This window comes from Oncorhynchus keta, chromosome 14 (assembly GCF_023373465.1).
Source record: "Oncorhynchus keta strain PuntledgeMale-10-30-2019 chromosome 14, Oket_V2, whole genome shotgun sequence".
NCBI classification, from domain to species: Eukaryota; Metazoa; Chordata; class Actinopteri; order Salmoniformes; family Salmonidae; genus Oncorhynchus; species Oncorhynchus keta.
Genome location: NC_068434.1, coordinates 7721571 through 7740863, shown reverse-complemented (window position 1 = coordinate 7740863; position 19293 = coordinate 7721571). Strand labels below are relative to the sequence as shown.

The following is a 19293-nucleotide window of genomic DNA, read 5'->3' as shown; positions in this document are numbered from 1 at the left end:
TTAGGTACACACTCATCATTTCCAAAGGAAACTACTGGGACCAACATGCATGATAGTTACAGTATGAGCTGCAATAGTTCCCACTGAATAAAACAGTGTGATTCTCACAGTTAGTGTTATAATGTCTATATAACAGTGTTATAATGTCTATTTAACAGTGTTATAATGTCTATATAACAGTGTTATAATGTCTATATAACAGTGTTATAATGTCTATATAACTGTGTTATAATGTCTATATAACAGTGTTATAATGTCTATATAACAGTGTTATAATGTCTATATAACAGTGTTATAATGTCTATATAACAGTGTTATAATGTCTATATAACAGTGTTATAATGTCTATATAACAGTGTTATAATGTCTATATAACAGTGTTATAATGTCTATATAACAGTGTTATAATGTCTATATAACAGTGTTATAATGTCTATATAACAGTGTTATCAGGTCTATATAACAGTTAGTGCTGTTTGCACGATCACTCAGACTTGATTCAACTAATCAAGTCATCATCAAACCTTTGATTTGAATCAGGTGTGTGAGTGCTCCCCTTTGGGTTTCCAGAACCAGGATTGGGAGACACTGGTCTGTTCATTCAGAACAAAAATGTAACAAACAGTTTGTAACGGAAACCATTAACTTTGAACAAAAACATGCTTTTCAATAAAAATTCAAGTTTCTTTTGGACAAATTCATGTTGGTCCCTCCCCTTTTCCTTCAGTTTGCTTCTGCTGGTTTCCGTGTGGGTTTGAGGGGTCGTGAATACACCCCAGGTTTCCACTGACACACCATGCTCATCATACTCAGATCATAGAAGGTGGCACAGACATGGGCTGGCTGCATGTGGTTTACCCACACGGTGTTCAGTTTCATTATATTGCCTAACTTTCTATTCTGGTTCAGAGGGGAAAGTGAAATCCAGAAAGTGAAATGCTGTGCTTTCTTCCTCCTTTGGTCGATTTGGAGTTTTTTGGTTCTGCAAAGCCATAAAAAACCTGTATTATAATGGTGGTACTGATATAATAGGCCTCCTATCTACTAGACTCACTGTCAGTCTGGGACTATTAAAGTATGGTAATATAGTAATACTAACACAGCTACTATTACATTATTACTTTGCTATAAACTTGTATTAGCCTTCATCTAATCCTATTTTATCTGACCATAATAGCCTTTATTACAAGACATATGTTATTCACCCATGTTATTCAACCCATGTTAGGTTGCAAGTTCAAATCCCCGAGCTGAAAAGGTACAAATCTGTCGTTCTGCCCCTGAACAGGCAGTTAACCCACTGTTCCTAGGCCGTCATTGAAAATAAGAATTTGTTCTTAACTGACTTGCCTAGTTAAATAAAGGTACAATTCAACCCATGTTATTATACCCATGTTATTCAACCCATGTTATTATACCATTGATGACATGGCTAGTTGTCATAGTAACGATGGGTGTGTTCAGACAGCATTCATTTGATGACATGGCTAGTTGTCATAGTAACGATGGGTTTGTGTTCAGACAGCATTCATTTGATGACATGGCTAGTTGTCATAGTAACGATGGGGTTGTGTTCAGACAGCATTCATTTGTTGACATGGCTAGTTGTCATAGTAACGATGGGTGTGTGTTCAGACAGCATTAATTTGAAGACATGGCTAGTTGTCATAGTAACGATGGGTGTGTGTTCAGACAGCATTCATTTGTTGACATGGCTAGTTGTCACACTAACAATGGGTGTATGTGCGGTGGTGTAGGCTGATTGGTGCTCCTGCTTTCTCTCACTCAGAAGTTAAGTAGCAAGCTAAGATGACGACAATGCCTGTCAGGGATGTTTCCCACATACTTTGAATGTTCAAAATCATAGTGTCAGAACACCTTTAAAGCCTCAAAGCACAAGATGATCCAACTTTCAAAACCAGTCCTTTTTCGGCCACAGCAGTCAACTAGCTAGTCACAACAGTCAACTAGCTAGCCACAGCAGTCAACTAGCTAGTCACAGCAGTCAACTAGCTAGCCACAACAGTCAACTAGCTAGCCACAACAGTCAGCTAGCTAGTCACAGCAGTCAACTAGCTAGCCACAGCAGTCAGCTAGCTAGTCACAGCAGTCAACTAGCTAGCCACACCAGTCAATTAGCTAGCCACAACAGTCATCTAGCTAGCCACAGCAGTCAACTAGCTAGTCACAGCAGTCAGCAGTCAACTAGCTAGCCACAGCAGTCAACTAGCTAGCCACAGCAGTCAACTAGCTAGCACAGCAGTCAACTAGCTAGCCACAGCAGTCAACTAGCTAGTCACACCAGTCAATTAGCTAGCCACAGCAGTCAACTAGCTAGTCACACCAGTCAACTAGCTAGCCAGTCACAGCAGTCAACTAGCTAGTCACAGCAGTCAACTAGCTAGCCACAGCAGTCAACTAGCTAGCCACAGCAGTCAACTAGCTAGCCACAGCAGTCAACTAGCTAGCCACAGCAGTCAACTAGCTAGCCACAGCAGTCAACTAGCTAGTCACAGCAGTCAACTAGCAGTCACAGCAGTCAGCTAGTCACACAGTCAACTAGCTAGCCACAACAGTCAGCTAGCTAGCCACAGCAGTCAACTAGCTAGTCACAGCAGTCAACTAGCTAGCCACAACAGTCAACTAGCTAGCCACAACAGTCAGCTAGCTAGCCACAGCAGTCAACTAGCTAGTCACACCAGTCAACTAGCTAGTCACAGCAGTCAGTAGCTAGTCACACCAGTCAATTAGCTAGCCACAACAGTCAACTAGCTAGCCACAGCAGTCAACTAGCTAGTCACAGCAGTCAACTAGCTAGCCACAGCAGTCAGCTAGCTAGCCACAGCAGTCAACTAGCTAGCCACAACAGTCAACTAGCTAGCCACAACAGTCAGCTAGCTAGCCACAGCAGTCAACTAGCTAGTCACAGCAGTCAACTAGCTAGTCAAGCAGTCAACTAGCTAGCCACAGCAGTCAACTAGCTAGCCACAACAGTCAACTAGCTAGTCACACAGTCAATTAGCTAGCCACAGCAGTCAGCTAGCTAGTCACACCAGTCAACTAGCTAGCCACAACAGTCAACTAGCTAGCCACAGCAGTCAACTAGCTAGCCACAGCAGTCAACTAGCTAGCCACAACAGTCAACTAGCTAGCCACAACAGTCAACTAGCTAGCCACAGCAGTCAACTAGCTAGTCACAGCAGTCAACTAGCTAGCCACAGCAGTCAACTAGCTAGCCACAGCAGTCAACTAGCTAGCCACAACAGTCAACTAGCTAGTCACAGCAGTCAACTAGCTAGCCACAACAGTCAACTAGCTAGCCACAACAGTCAACTAGCTAGCCACAACAGTCAACTAGCTAGTCACAGCAGTCAACTAGCTAGCCACAGCAGTCAACTAGCTAGCCACAACAGTCAATTAGCTAGCCACAGCAGTCAACTAGCTAGCCACAACAGTCAACTAGCTAGCCACAACAGTCAATTAGCTAGCCACAACAGTCAACTAGCTAGCCACAACAGTCAACTAGCTAGTCACAGCAGTCAACTAGCTAGCCACAGCAGTCAACTAGCTAGCCACAACAGTCAACTAGCTAGCCACAACAGTCAACTAGCTAGCCACAACAGTCAACTAGCTAGTCACACCAGTCAACTAGCTAGTCACAGCAGTCAACTAGCTAGTCACAACAGTCAACTAGCTAGCCACAGCAGTCAACTAGCTAGTCACAGCAGTCAACTAGCTAGCCACAACAGTCAACTAGCTAGCCACAACAGTCAGCTAGCTAGTCACAGCAGTCAACTAGCTAGCCACAGCAGTCAGCTAGCTAGTCACAGCAGTCAACTAGCTAGCCACAACAGTCAACTAGCTAGTCACACCAGTCAATTAGCTAGCCACAACAGTCAACTAGCTAGCCACAGCAGTCAACTAGCTAGCCACAGCAGTCAGTTTAGCTAGCCACAGCAGTCAGCTAGCTAGTCACACCAGTCAATTAGCTAGCCACAGCAGTCAACTAGCTAGTCACACCAGTCAATTAGCTAGCCACAACAGTCAACTAGCTAGCCACAGCAGTCAACTAGCTAGCCACAGCAGTCAACTAGCTAGCCACAACAGTCAACTAGCTAGCCACAACAGTCAACTAGCTAGCCACAGCAGTCAACTAGCTAGTCACAGCAGTCAATTAGCTAGCCACAGCAGTCAACTAGCTAGTCACACCAGTCAATTAGCTAGCCACAGCAGTCATCTAGCTAGCCACAGCAGTCAACTAGCTAGTCACACCAGTCAATTAGCTAGCCACAGCAGTCAACTAGCTAGCCACAGCAGTCAACTAGCTAGCCACAACAGTCAACTAGCTAGCCACAACAGTCAGCTAGCTAGCCTCAGCAGTCAACTAGCTAGCCACAGCAGTCAACTAGCTAGCCACAGCAGTCAACTAGCTAGCCACAGCAGTCAACTAGCTAGCCACAGCAGTCAACTAGCTAGCCACAGCAGTCAACTTAGCTAGCCACAGCAGTCAACTAGCTAGCCACAGCAGTCAACTAGCTAGCCACAGCAGTCAACTAGCTAGCCACAGCAGTCAGCTAGCTAGCCACAGCAGTCAACTAGCTAGCCACAGCAGTCAACTAGCTAGCCACAGCAGTCAGCTAGCTAGCCACAGCAGTCAACTAGCTAGTCACAGCAGTCAACTAGCTAGCCACAGCAGTCAACTAGCTAGCCACAGCAGTCAACTAGCTAGCCACAACAGTCAACTAGCTAGTCACACCAGTCAATTAGCTAGCCACAGCGTCGTTTAGCTAGCCACAGCAGTCAGCTAGCTAGTCACACCAGTCAATTAGCTAGCCACAGCAGTCAACTAGCTAGTCACACCAGTCAATTAGCTAGCCACAGCAGTCAACTAGCTAGCCACACCAGTCAACTAGCTAGCCACAGCAGTCAACTAGCTAGCCACAACAGTCAGCCCACAAAGTCAACTAGCTAGCCAGTCAACTAGCTAGCCACAACAGTCAACTAGCTAGTCACAACAGTCAACTAGCTAGCCACAGCAGTCAACTAGCTAGCCACACAGTCAATTAGCTAGCCACAACAGTCAACTAGCTAGCCACAACAGTCAACTAGCTAGCCACAACAGTCAACTAGCTAGCCACAGCAGTCAACTAGCTAGCACAATGGCAGTCAACACAGCAGTCAACTAGCTAGCCACAACAGTCAACTAGCTAGCCACAGCAGTCAACTAGCTAGTCACAGCAGTCAACTAGCTAGCCACAACAGTCAACTAGCTAGTCACACCAGTCAACTAGCTAGCCACAGCAGTCAACTAGCTAGCCACAGCAGTCAACTAGCTAGCCACAGCAGTCAACTAGCTAGCCACAGCAGTCAACTAGCTAGCCACAACAGTCAACTAGCTAGCCACAACAGTCAACTAGCTAGTCACACCAGTCACTTATGAAGGTGGTTTGAAATGTGACTTGAAGTGTCCAATTCCATGTGCTTTTTGCTGTTCAGACTGCAGGAAAAATAACAGATTAGAATCGGATATGCAAAAAATGTGGATTTGAGTCATTTCAAACTGTCAATGGGAACAATCCTTATATGTAGGTCGCTCTGGATAAGAGCGTCTGATAAATGACCACAATGTAAAATTAGATGTGATCTTCACCGGGCAGTCCACTGCCAATAGAGCTCTTTCCATCAGTCTGATAATAGAAAAAACATTGTCTGGCATCTTAATGCTTGTTAGCATTTTCAGTTCCTTATTCTGGGTTCCTTGCACCCAATGGAGTGAAATGAATCTAAATTAAACACAAGTGATATGAAGCTATCAGCCTTGATAAATGTGTGGCTGAGTGATTCTGATAGGGAAAAGAACACAAGTGATATGAAGCTATCAGCCTTGATAAATGTGTGGCTGAGTGATTCTGATAGGGAAAAGAACACAAGTGATATGAAGCTATCAGCCTTGATAAATGTGTGGCTGAGTGATTCTGATAGGGAAAAGAACACAAGTGATATGAAGCTATCAGCCTTGATAAATGTGTGGCTGAGTGATTCTGATAGGGAAAAGAACACAAGTGATATGAAGCTATCAGCCTTGATAAATGTGTGGCTGAGTGATTCTGATAGGGAAAAGAACACAAGTGATATGAAGCTATCAGCCTTGATAAATGTGTGGCTGAGTGATTCTGATAGGGAAAAGAACACAAGTGATATGAAGCTATCAGCCTTGATAAATGGCTGAGTGATTCTGATAGGGAAAAGATACGGCAGGGTAATAATAGTACTGTATTAATTCCCAAGGAGGAGATGTTGTTGCACATGCAGTGTATAAAGTCAGGTCCACAATTACTGACATAAAGATGAGAAGAACCAAAGTAGCTTTATTTTCATGTCATCTGAACATAGTACAGGTTCCGACGGCGCCCGTTTCCGTTTATCAAACTGCAGGTGTTTACATTTGTTGGATGTCATTCAAAAGGAGCCTCATACCAACTGTAAAATATGGTGGTGGATCTTTGATGTTATGGGACTATTTTGCTTGTTCTTTTTATGTTTTTGTCCACAAAGTCAAAAACCCTGCCTATTTCTACCATTTATCTTCTGAAAAATGAGATATTTAAACCTAACCTTAACCCTAACCTTAAAATATTATTTTGTGTTCTGTGTTCTTCATTCTCATAACCTAACTTAGCAGGTCTAAGATCCCTCCTGAGGTGTTCTTCATTCTCATAACCTAATGTAGGAGGTCTAAGATCCCTCCTGATGTGTTATTCATTCTCATAACCTAATGTAGCAGGTCTAAGATCCCTCCTGATGTGTTATTCATTCTCATAACCTAATGTAGCAGGTCTAAGATCCCTCCTGATGTGTTATTCATTCTCATAACCTAATGTAGCAGGTCTAAGATCCCTCCTGATGTGTTATTCATTCTCATAACCTAATGTAGGAGGTCTAAGATCCCTCCTGATGTGTTATTCATTCTCATAACCTAATGTAGGAGGTCTAAGATCCCTCCTGATGTGTTATTCATTCTCATAACCTAATGTAGCAGGTCTAAGATCCCTCCTGATGTGTTATTCATTCTCATAACCTAATGTAGGAGGTCTAAGATCCCTCCTGATGTGTTATTCATTCTCATAACCTAATGTAGGAGGTCTAAGATCCCTCCTGATGTGTTATTCATTCTCATAACCTAATGTAGCAGGTCTAAGATCCCTCCTGATGTGTTATTCATTCTCATAACCTAATGTAGCAGGTCTAAGATCCCTCCTGATGTGTTATTCATTCTCATAACCTAATGTAGGAGGTCTAAGATCCCTCCTGATGTGTTATTCATTCTCATAACCTAATGTAGGAGGTCTAAGATCCCTCCTGATGTGTTATTCATTCTCATAACCTAATGTAGCAGGTCTAAGATCCCTCCTGATGTGTTATTCATTCTCATAACCTAATGTAGCAGGTCTAAGATCCCTCCTGATGTGTTATTCATTCTCATAACCTAATGTAGGAGGTCTAAGATCCCTCCTGATGTGTTATTCATTCTCATAACCTAATGTAGGAGGTCTAAGATCCCTCCTGATGTGTTATTCATTCTCATAACCTAATGTAGCAGGTCTAAGATCCCTCCTGATGTGTTATTCATTCTCATAACCTAATGTAGCAGGTCTAAGATCCCTCCTGATGTGTTATTCATTCTCATAACCTAATGTAGGAGGTCTAAGATCCCTCCTGATGTGTTATTCATTCTCATAACCTAACGTAGCAGGTCTAAGATCCCTCCTGATGTGTTATTCATTCTCATAACCTAATGTAGGAGGTCTAAGATCCCTCCTGATGTGTTATTCATTCTCATAACCTAACGTAGCAGGTCTAAGATCCCTCCTGATGTGTTATTCATTCTCATAACCTAATGTAGCAGGTCTAAGATCCCTCCTGATGTGTTATTCATTCTCATAACCTAATGTAGCAGGCGTAGAAGAAGATCTTATAAAACATAGTAGAAAAATACTCAGTGGTCATTATCCTCTCAAGGTGAGGTATTGAAAACAGCAGTGCCATTTTAACCCCTATCTTTTTGAGAGAGAAAATAAATATGACTTATGAAACAAAATCACTTTCACTGAGCAATTGTATTATTATAAAATATAATTTCCCCTTTTTTTGCATAAAATATAGCTCAGTGTTTGTATTATTGATTTTATACAGTCTTTAAAAAAAATCTTTATCAAAGCCAATAATTATGGACCTGTCTGTCCATGTCTACGAGAAATACAGTTTTTAAACACTATCCAATCTTAACCACTGAATCTCTACTTGTTCTACTCAGCATTTACCATGTTTTGACTAGATTTTTATATCCTCCAAAAGTCTGATCTTCATTTTGCGTGAAGACGAGGGATTCCCCCACACTTCCTTTTTTTGCAGCAATATAAACCCAGAGACAACATTCAGTTTCAGTCGACACCAGCCGACCACAGCCAACACAGACTCAAGATGCCTTTCAAGCCACACTACCTGTTGGTGTCCCTGACTCTCTGCTGGTTCGTGGCTCTTCAAGGTGAGATATTGCATCTTTATCTATATATCTACGAATCTGTTCAACTTGACTCTTGAACAATCAACAAACCAAACCTATTATCATTTATTTTTTTGAACAATTTAATTCCAATTATCACAATCAATCCACTGCAATGTTAAGTGTCTCAGAGTAGGGTCTGTATTCAATCCGTATGGCAGAAGTTCTGCGTTGCAGCGTGAGTGAAATTTAAAGGTAATGTTCCTGAGTGGAAACTGCATTCACGGTAAACACTGCATGTCGGCTCAATCAGATATTACCGTTACATTGCTGTCATGCAATCACTGTCTTTTAACTGGTGTTTTTATTTCTTTACTTACCTATTGTTCACCTAATACCTTTGTTGCACTATTGATTATAGCCTGTAAGTAAGCATTTCACTGTAAGGTCTACTATACCTGTTGTATTCAGCATTTCACTGTAAGGTCTACTATACCTGTTGTATTCAGCATTTCACTGTAAGGTCTACTACACCTGTTGTATTCAGCATTTCACTGTAAGGTCTACTACACCTGTTGTATTCAGCATTTCACTGTAAGGTCTACTACACCTGTTGTATTCAGCATTTCACTGTAAGGTCTACTACACCTGTTGTATTCAGCATTTCACTGTAAGGTCTACTACACCTGTTGTATTCAGCATTTCACTGTAAGGTCTACTACACCTGTTGTATTCAGCATTTCACTGTAAGGTCTACTACACCTGTTGTATTCAGCATTTCACTGTAAGGTCTACTACACCTGTTGTATTCAGCATTTCACTGTAAGGTCTACTACACCTGTTGTATTCAGCATTTCACTGTAAGGTCTACTACACCTGTTGTATTCAGCATTTCACTGTAAGGTCTACTACACCTGTTGTATTCAGCATTTCACTGTAAGGTCTACTACACCTGTTGTATTCAGCATCTCACTGTAAGGTCAACTACACCTGTTGTATTCAGCATTTCACTGTAAGGTCACATGTGACAAATAAACTTTGATTTTTTTTATTTAATCTGTAACACTTCAGCGATGACACAGACTGAATAGAGCCCTAAGACTGCTGATCTAGAATCAGTTTTGTCTTTGTAACATTCACATGTTCCAAAGTGCAACTTTTAGTGATGATCAAAAGGTGTTAACCCTATCCCTTAAACCTTAACCTTTAACCCCAAATTCTAACAACACTATATTGTTATTGTATGTAATATTCCCGGTCTTCATCCCTGCAGCATTCCCCATGAACGGCTGTGCTGCATGTCAGAAGTGTCGCTGCATCCGGACGTCCTCTGCTTTCATCTCTCCTCGGCTGTTCCACAGGATAGAGATCCTACCTCCAGGTGCCCACTGTCGTCAAACAGAGATCATGTGAGTCAACTAACACCACCTAGCAACCAGTCAAGAACCCTTTCACAGTCAACAAGCAAACCAACATCTATTTCTGAAAATATATATTTTTTAAACATGACTTAGTTACATTGACCTAAAAAAAACTGTTCTCTTGTACAGTAGCCCTGATACATTACCTGGTCTGCCTAATACATTATCACAGCATGCCTAATACATTATCACAGCATGCCTAATACATTACCTGGTCTGCCTAATACATTATCACAGCATGCCTAATACATTACCTGGTCTGCCTAATACATTATCACAGCATGCCTAATACATTATCACAGCATGCCTAATACATTACCTGGTCTGCCTAATACATTATCACAGCATGCCTAATACATTATCACAGCATGCCTAATACATTACCTGGTCTGCCTAATACATGATCACAGCATGCCAAATACATTATCACAGCATGCCTAATACATTATCTGGTCTGCCTAATACATTATCACAGCATGCCTAATACATTATCTGGTCTGCCTAATACATTATCACAGCATGCCTAATACATTATCTGGTCTGCCTAATACATTATCACAGCATGCCTAATACATTACCTGGTCTGCCTAATACATGATCACAGCATGCCAAATACATTATCACAGCATGCCTAATACATTATCTGGTCTGCCTAATACATTATCACAGCATGCCTAATACATTATCTGGTCTGCCTAATACATTATCACAGCATGCCTAATACATTACCTGGTCTGCCTAATACATGATCACAGCATGCCAAATACATTATCACAGCATGCCTAATACATTACCTGGTCTGCCTAATACATGATCACAGCATGCCAAATACATTATCACAGCATGCCTAATACATTACCTGGTCTGCCTAATACATGATCACAGTATACCTAATACATTATCACAGCATGCCTAATACATTATCACAGTATGTCTAATACATTATCACAGTATACCTAATACATTGTCACAGCATGCCTAATACATTATCACAGTATGCCTAATACATTATCACAGTATGCCTAATACATTATCTGGTCTGCCTAATACATTATCACAGCATGCCTAATACATTACCTGGTCTGCCTAATACATGATCACAGCATGCCAAATACATTATCACAGCATGCCTAATACATTACCTGGTCTGCCTAATACATTATCACAGCATGCCAAATACATTATCACAACATGCCTAATACATTACCTGGTCTGCCTAATACATGATCACAGTATACCTAATACATTATCACAGCATGCCTAATACATTATCACAGTATGTCTAATACATTATCACAGCATGCCAAATACATTATCACAACATGCCTAATACATTATCACAGCATGCCTAATACATGATCACAGTATACCTAATACATTATCACAGCATGCCTAATACATTATCACAGTATGTCTAATACATTATCACAGCATGCCTAATACATTATCACAGCATGCCTAATACATTATCACAGTATGTCTAATACATTATCACAGTATGTCTAATACATTATCACAGTATACCTAATACATTGTCACAGTATGTCTAATACATTATCACAGTATACCTAATACATTATCACATCATATTGGCTAAACTCTTCGAAAAAATGGTAACGGCTTTCTAGGTGTGGTTAAGGAGAGTCGGACCAAACTGCAGCGTGTCGATTGCGATTCATGTTTATTTAAACAAACGTAAACACGACTAAACACGAACACTACAAAAACAATAAACGAAACGAAACCCGAAAACAGCCTATACGTGTGTCAACTACCATCAACCAAGGACATCAGGACACTCAGGACAATCACCCACAATACTACCAAAGAATATGGCTGCCTAAATATGGTTCCCAATCAGAGACAACGATGAACACCTGCCTCTGATTGAGAACCACTCCAGACAGCCATAGACTTTGCTAGATAACCCCACTAGCTACAATCCCAAATACATACACACCAAAACCCCAAGACAAAACACACCACAATACAATAACTCCATGCCACACCCTGGCCTGACCCAATACATGAAGAAAAACACAAACTACTTAGACCAGGGCGTGACACTATCTAGAACCCAAAAGGGTTCTTCAGCTGTCCCCATATAGGAGAACCCTTTGAATAAATCCCTTCCTGCTTCCAGATAGAACCCTTTTGAGTTCCGTGTAGAACCCTCTGTCAAAAGCTGAACTGGTGGACAGCTGAAGAACCCTTTTTCTACGTGTGTATATGCCTGTCCTGCCAATATTGTTATTCTCAGACAATATTATATTTTAAAACTCGAGCGTTGATTACCAAACAGATCAGTTGGTGGACCACTTGCGAGGCACAGCTGAGCAGAAATTGAAATAATTGGCTTTTATTTTACTGGACTGATGGTATCTGCATCTGTCATGGTGCTTTCAAGACAACTGAGAACTCTGGGAGATAAACTAGGTCAAATCATGAAGTCAATGAACTTCAGGTTGGAAAGTTGGAGTTCTAGAAAGATGTCTCAGTTACCGATTTGGAATTTAGAGCAGGATGACCGTTCAAAATGATTTTTCCTCGTCGGGTCTAATTTTTTTTCAGTTTCCAGTTGTCTTGAACACACTGAAGTCGGAAGTCTGAGATTTCAGAGTTCTCAGTAGTTTTGAACTCTGTATTAGTCTCAGCGGAGGGAGGGACAGAACAGCAGAGGGTCCACCACTCACGGTCCTGCTCTCTCCTTCCTTTCCTCCGGTGAGACTGACTAGAGAGAGGTGAGACTGACCAGAGAGAGGTGAGACTGACTAGAGAGAGGTGAGACTGACTAGAGAGAGGTGAGACTGACCAGAGAGAGGTGAGACTGACTAGAGAGAGGTGAGACTGACTAGAGAGAGGTGAGACTGACCAGAGAGAGGTGAGACTGACTAGAGAGGTGAGACTGACCAGAGAGAGGTGAGACTGACCAGAGAGAGGTGAGACTGACCAGAGAGAGGTGAGACTGACCAGAGAGAGGTGAGACTGACCAGAGAGAGGTGAGACTGACCAGAGAGAGGTGAGACTGACCAGAGAGAGGTGAGACTGACTAGAGAGGTGAGACTGACCAGAGAGAGGTGAGACTGACCAGAGAGAGGTGAGACTGACCAGAGAGAGGTGAGACTGACCAGAGAGAGGTGAGACTGACCAGAGAGAGGTGAGACTGACCAGAGAGAGGTGAGACTGACTAGAGAGGTGAGACTGACCAGAGAGAGGTGAGACTGACCAGAGAGAGGTGAGACTGACCAGAGAGAGGTGAGACTGACCAGAGAGAGGTGAGACTGACTAGAGAGGTGAGACTGACCAGAGAGAGGTGAGACTGACCAGAGAGAGGTGAGACTGACCAGAGAGAGGTGAGACTGACTAGAGAGGTGAGACTGACTAGAGAGGTGAGACTGACCAGAGAGAGGTGAGACTGACCAGAGAGAGGTGAGACTGACCAGAGAGAGGTGAGACTGACTAGAGAGGTGAGACTGACCAGAGAGAGGTGAGACTGACCAGAGAGAGGTGAGACTGACCAGAGAGAGGTGAGACTGACCAGAGAGAGGTGAGACTGACTAGAGAGGTGAGACTGACCAGAGAGAGGTGAGACTGACCAGAGAGAGGTGAGACTGACCAGAGAGAGGTGAGACTGACTAGAGAGGTGAGACTGACCAGAGAGGTGAGACTGACCAGAGAGAGGTGAGACTGACCAGAGAGAGGTGAGACTGACCAGAGAGAGGTGAGACTGACTAGAGAGGTGAGACTGACCAGAGAGAGGTGAGACTGACCAGAGAGAGGTGAGACTGACCAGAGAGAGGTGAGACTGACTAGAGAGGTGAGACTGACCAGAGAGAGGTGAGACTGACCAGAGAGAGGTGAGACTGACCAGAGAGAGGTGAGACTGACTAGAGAGGTGAGACTGACTAGAGAGGTGAGACTGACCAGAGAGAGGTGAGACTGACCAGAGAGAGATGAGACTGACTAGAGAGGTGAGACTGACCAGAGAGAGGTGAGACTGACCAGAGAGAGGTGAGACTGACCAGAGAGAGGTGAGACTGACCAGAGAGAGGTGAGACTGACTAGAGAGAGGTGAGACTGACCAGAGAGGTGAGACTGACCAGAGAGAGTGAGACTGACCAGAGAGGTGAGACTGACCAGAGAGAGGTGAGACTGACCAGAGAGAGGTGAGACTGACCAGAGAGAGGTGAGACTGACTAGAGAGGTGAGACTGACCAGAGAGAGGTGAGACTGACCAGAGAGAGGTGAGACTGACTAGAGAGGTGAGACTGACCAGAGAGAGGTGAGACTGACCAGAGAGAGGTGAGACTGACCAGAGAGAGGTGAGACTGACCAGAGAGAGGTGAGACTGACCTGAGAGAGGTGAGACTGACCAGAGAGGTGAGACTGACTAGAGAGGTGAGACTGACTAGAGAGGTGAGACTGACCAGAGAGAGGTGAGACTGACCAGAGAGAGGTGAGACTGACCAGAGAGAGGTGAGACTGACCAGAGAGAGGTGAGACTGACCAGAGAGAGGTGAGACTGACCAGAGAGAGGTGAGACTGACCAGAGAGAGGTGAGACTGACCAGAGAGAGGTGAGACTGACCAGAGAGAGGTGAGACTGACCAGAGAGAGGTGAGACTGACCAGAGAGAGGTGAGACTGACCAGAGAGAGGTGAGACTGACTAGAGAGGTGAGACTGACCAGAGAGAGGTGAGACTGACCAGAGAGAGGTGAGACTGACCAGAGAGAGGTGAGACTGACCGGAGAGAGGTGAGACTGACCAGAGAGGGGTGAGACTGACCAGAGAGAGGTGAGACTGACCAGAGAGGGGTGAGACTGACCAGAGAGGTGAGACTGACCAGAGAGAGGTGAGACTGACCAGAGAGAGGTGAGACTGACCAGAGAGAGGTGAGACTGACCAGAGAGGGGTGAGACTGACCAGAGAGAGGTGAGACTGACCAGAGAGGGGTGAGACTGACCAGAGAGAGGTGAGACTGACCGGAGAGAGGTGAGACTGACCGGAGAGAGGTGAGACTGACCAGAGAGGGGTGAGACTGACCAGAGAGAGGTGAGACTGACCAGAGAGGGGTGAGACTGACAAGAGAGGTGAGACTGACCAGAGAGAGGTGAGACTGACCAGAGATAGGTGAGACTGACCGGAGAGAGGTGAGACTGACCAGAGAGGGGTGAGACTGACCAGAGAGAGGTGAGACTGACCAGAGAGGGGTGAGACTGACAAGAGAGGTGAGACTGACCAGAGAGAGGTGAGACTGACCAGAGAGAGGTGAGACTGACCAGAGAGGCGAGACTGACCAGAGAGAGGTGAGACTGACCAGAGGGGTGAGACTGACCAGAGAGAGGTGAGACTGAGCAGAGAGACAGGAGACTGACCAGAGAGAGGTGAGACTGAGCAGAGAGACAGGAGACTGAGCAGAGAGAGGTGAGACTGAGCAGAGAGAGGTGAGACTGACCAGAGAGAGGTGAGACTAACCAGAGAGAGGTGAGACTGACCAGAGAGACAGGAGACTGAGCAGAGAGAGGTGAGACTGACCAGAGAGAGGTGAGACTGACCAGAGAGAGGTGAGACTGACCAGAGAGAGGTGAGACTGACCAGAGAGGCGAGACTGACCAGAGAGACAGGAGACTGACCAGAGGGGTGAGACTGACCAGAGAGAGGTGAGACTGAGCAGAGAGACAGGAGACTGACCAGAGAGAGGTGAGACTGAGCAGAGAGACAGGAGACTGAGCAGAGAGAGGTGAGACTGACCAGAGAGAGGTGAGACTGACCAGAGAGAGGTGAGACTAACCAGAGAGAGGTGAGACTGACCAGAGAGACAGGAGACTGAGCAGAGAGAGGTGAGACTGACCAGAGAGAGGTGAGACTGACCAGAGAGAGGTGAGACTAACCAGAGAGAGGTGAGACTGACCAGAGAGACAGGAGACTGAGCAGAGAGAGGTGAGACTGACCAGAGAGAGGTGAGACTGACCAGAGAGAGGTGAGTCTGACCAGAGAGAGGTGAGACTGAGCAGAGAGAGGTGAGACTGACCAGAGAGAGGTGAGACTAACCAGAGAGAGATGAGACTGACCAGAGAGAGGTGAGACTGACCAGAGAGAGGTGAGACTGACCAGAGAGAGGTGAGACTGACCAGAGAGAGGTGAGACTGACCAGAGAGAGGGGAGACTGACCAGAGAGAGGTGAGACTGACCAGAGAGAGGTGAGACTGACCAGAGAGAGGTGAGACTGACCAGAGAGAGGTGAGACTGACCAGAGAGGTGAGACTAACCAGAGAGAGGTGAGACTAACCAGAGAGAGGTGAGACTGACCAGAGAGAGGTGAGACTGACCAGAGAGAGATGAGACTGACCAGAGAGAGGTGAGACTGACCAGAGAGAGGTGAGACTGACCAGAGAGAGATGAGACTAACCAGAGAGAGGTGAGACTAACCAGAGAGAGATGAGACTGACCAGAGAGAGGTGAGACTAACCAGAGAGAGGTGAGACTGACCAGAGAGAGGGGAGACTGACCAGAGAGAGGTGAGACTGACCAGAGAGAGGTGAGACTGACCAGAGAGGTGAGACTAACCAGAGAGAGGTGAGACTAACCAGAGAGAGGTGAGACTGACCAGAGAGAGGTGAGACTGACCAGAGAGAGATGAGACTGACCAGAGAGAGGTGAGACTGACCAGAGAGAGGTGAGACTGACCAGAGAGAGATGAGACTGACCAGAGAGAGGTGAGACTAACCAGAGAGAGATGAGACTGACCAGAGAGAGGTGAGACTGACCAGAGAGAGGTGAGACTGACCAGAGAGAGGTGAGACTAACCAGAGAGAGATGAGACTGACCAGAGAGAGGTGAGACTGACCAGAGAGAGGTGAGACTGACCAGAGAGATGAGACTGACCAGAGAGAGGTGAGACTGACCAGAGAGAGGTGAGACTGACCAGAGAGAGGTGAGACTGAGCAGAGAGACGGGAGACTGACCAGAGAGAGGTGAGACTGACCAGAGAGAGGTGAGACTGACCAGAGAGAGGTGAGACTGACCAGAGAGGTGAGACTGACCAGAGAGAGGTGAGACTGACCAGAGAGATGAGACTGACCAGAGAGAGGTGAGACTGACCAGAGAGAGGGGACAACGTCTTCCACCTGATGGCTAAAGTCGAGTCACACCGCATCTGCTTTCAGACACAAGTTCATGTTGTTCCTCTGACCAGAGAAAGTATAATATCCCTCCCTATTAAAATAGACAGGACGAGATGCTAATAATGATAGAAACACAGCGCTGTCGATACACTTGGCTACTCATTCATTACAGTGTGAGTGGAAGTAGAGAGAAACATGTTTTATATTATGTAATAGTGTTGAATGAAAACTAAAACATGAACTCACTCATAAAAAAAAGCAGCTGTTTGCTGTATTCTTTGATCATTTCTCTCGTCATGGTTTTAAAAGTTATCAAATCTTACATAGGCTGGTATCAAACTTTGCGTGGGGTCGTGGAAGCTGTAGGCACAGTGATTTGAGCTATACGATTGGCCAGCGCAGTTAGGCTCACTCGATTTATCCACAGATCTTCCTGTCCGCTGGTTAGGTGGAGTTTGTCTTTCCTGACAAATTCAATGGTTTAAACTGGGAACAGTTTGTCTCCCCGGTGCACAAGGCTTCTGAAGTGTCTACCCGGTGCACAAGGCTTCTGAAGTGTCTCCCGGTGCACAAGGCTTCTGAAGTGTCTACCCGGTGCACAAGGCTTCTGAAGTGTCTACCCGGTGCACAAGGCTTCTGAAGTGTCTACCCGGTGCACAAGGCTTCTGAAGTGTCTACCCGGTGCACAAGGCTTCTGAAGTGTCTACCCGGTGCACAAGGCTTCTGAAGTGTCTACCCGGTGCACAAGGCTTCTGAAGTGCACCTGCCGGTAACAGCGCAACACGAATTTAAAAAAGAAGAACCGCAATCCTTTTTCATATGATTTTCTACAGAAATGTTTGGTGATGGACTAGGAATGCCTTGAAGTCGATGGCGATCGATTGGTTGGTAACCACTGGCCCAGTGGAATCTCCATGCTTGTTGTTGTTGTTGTTCAGGCTTCATCTGTTGTCTTGGAAACCGCACCTAAAACCCACGGTGGCTGTCATTGTCTTTACACATAGATCATGTGAGTCAGTCAGCGAGGTCTTGAACGAAGCGCTAAACTGTGGTTTTCTAATGCATAGGGGGAAGAAGCGTGGGGGATCGGTCGGGGTGGAGGGGAAATTAATTAGTCAGTATAGTCGCTTTACTGCATGCTATGCAAACCAGTCATTAGTCACTGATGATGAGTTCAATGTTCCTATTCGTAACCAAGGCTAAGACATTGTAATAAATGTGGGCATTTGCAGTGGTAGCCTATAGCATTTCCCCCCGAAACTCAGTATGTGGCAGGGACTCCAGACAATCACAGATTACAAATATGTTTTTCTAGTCAAGGCCATCCTATTCAACTATTGCTGTACATATACTATTGTATGCTACCTATTCTACAGATGTACTATATATTCTATCCACATTCTGTCCACAATGACTCTACATTCAATCACACATGTAAACATATACATACAGTGTGTGGTCCTTCTGTAGCTCAGTTGGTAGAGCATGGCGCTTTTTCAACGCTAGGTTAGTGGGTTCGATTCCCAGCCACCCAAAATGGACGTAGAATGTATGCACACATGACTGTAAGTCGCTTTGGATAAAAGCGTCTGCTAAATGGCATATATTATTATTATATATTATTCAGAAAGTATTCAGACCCCTTGACTTTTTCCACATTTTATTATGTTTACAGCCTTTTTCTAAAATGGATTAAATAAAAAATTGTCCTCATCAATTTACACACAATACTCCATAATAACAAAGCGAAAACAGGTTTTTAGACATTTTAGCAAATGTATGAAATATAAAAAACAGAAACACCTTATTTACATCAGTATTCAGACACTTTGCTATGAGACTCTACATTATTAAATATAAAAACAGAAACACCTTATTTACATCAGTATTCAGACACTTTGCTATGAGACTCTACATTATTAAATATAAAAACAGAAACACCTTATTTACATCAGTATTCAGACACTTTGCTATGAGACTCTACATTGAGTTTAGATGCATCCTGTTTCCATTGATCATCCTTGAGATGTTTCTACAACTTGATTGGAGTCCACCTGTGGTAAATTCAATTGATTAGACATGATTTGGAACATCTCACACCTGTCTATATAAAGGTCCTACAGTTGTCAGTGGCTGTCAGAGCAAAAACCAAGCCATGAGGTCGAAGGAATGCCAAGAGTGTGAAAAGCTGTCATCAAGGCAAAGGGTGCCTACTTTGAACAATCTCAAATATAACATGTATTTT

General features: G+C 44.3%; 1 protein-coding gene and 1 long non-coding RNA gene across 11 annotated transcripts in view; both read left to right on the top strand.

Annotated features, from left to right (window-relative positions):
- The first annotated feature begins 8266 nt into the window (after window positions 1-8266).
- LOC127907156 (C-X-C motif chemokine 13) overlaps window positions 8267-19293 on the top strand; it is an 11741-nt gene continuing 714 nt past the window's right edge. Inside the window, exons 1-2 of the mRNA XM_052460933.1 lie at window positions 8267-8545; window positions 9777-9912. Of these exons, the coding sequence (XP_052316893.1) occupies window positions 8482-8545; window positions 9777-9912 (200 nt within the window). The 5' untranslated portion in view covers window positions 8267-8481. The remainder of the gene's footprint in view (window positions 8546-9776; window positions 9913-19293) is intronic.
- LOC127907157 (uncharacterized) lies at window positions 12665-15995 on the top strand. 10 transcript variants are annotated; one of them, XR_008063527.1, is made up of 8 exons: window positions 12908-13041; window positions 13102-13857; window positions 14071-14246; window positions 14305-14796; window positions 14857-14896; window positions 14937-14976; window positions 15075-15348; window positions 15765-15995. It is a non-coding gene; the product is annotated as an uncharacterized LOC127907157 (long non-coding RNA). The 10 variants fall into 10 exon arrangements; XR_008063524.1 differs by lacking the exons at window positions 15075-15348; window positions 15765-15995 and adding an exon at window positions 12665-12745 and having other exon boundaries at window positions 12964-13061; window positions 14305-15026; XR_008063526.1 differs by lacking the exons at window positions 15075-15348; window positions 15765-15995 and adding an exon at window positions 13976-14013 and having other exon boundaries at window positions 13102-13781; window positions 14051-14246; window positions 14305-15027.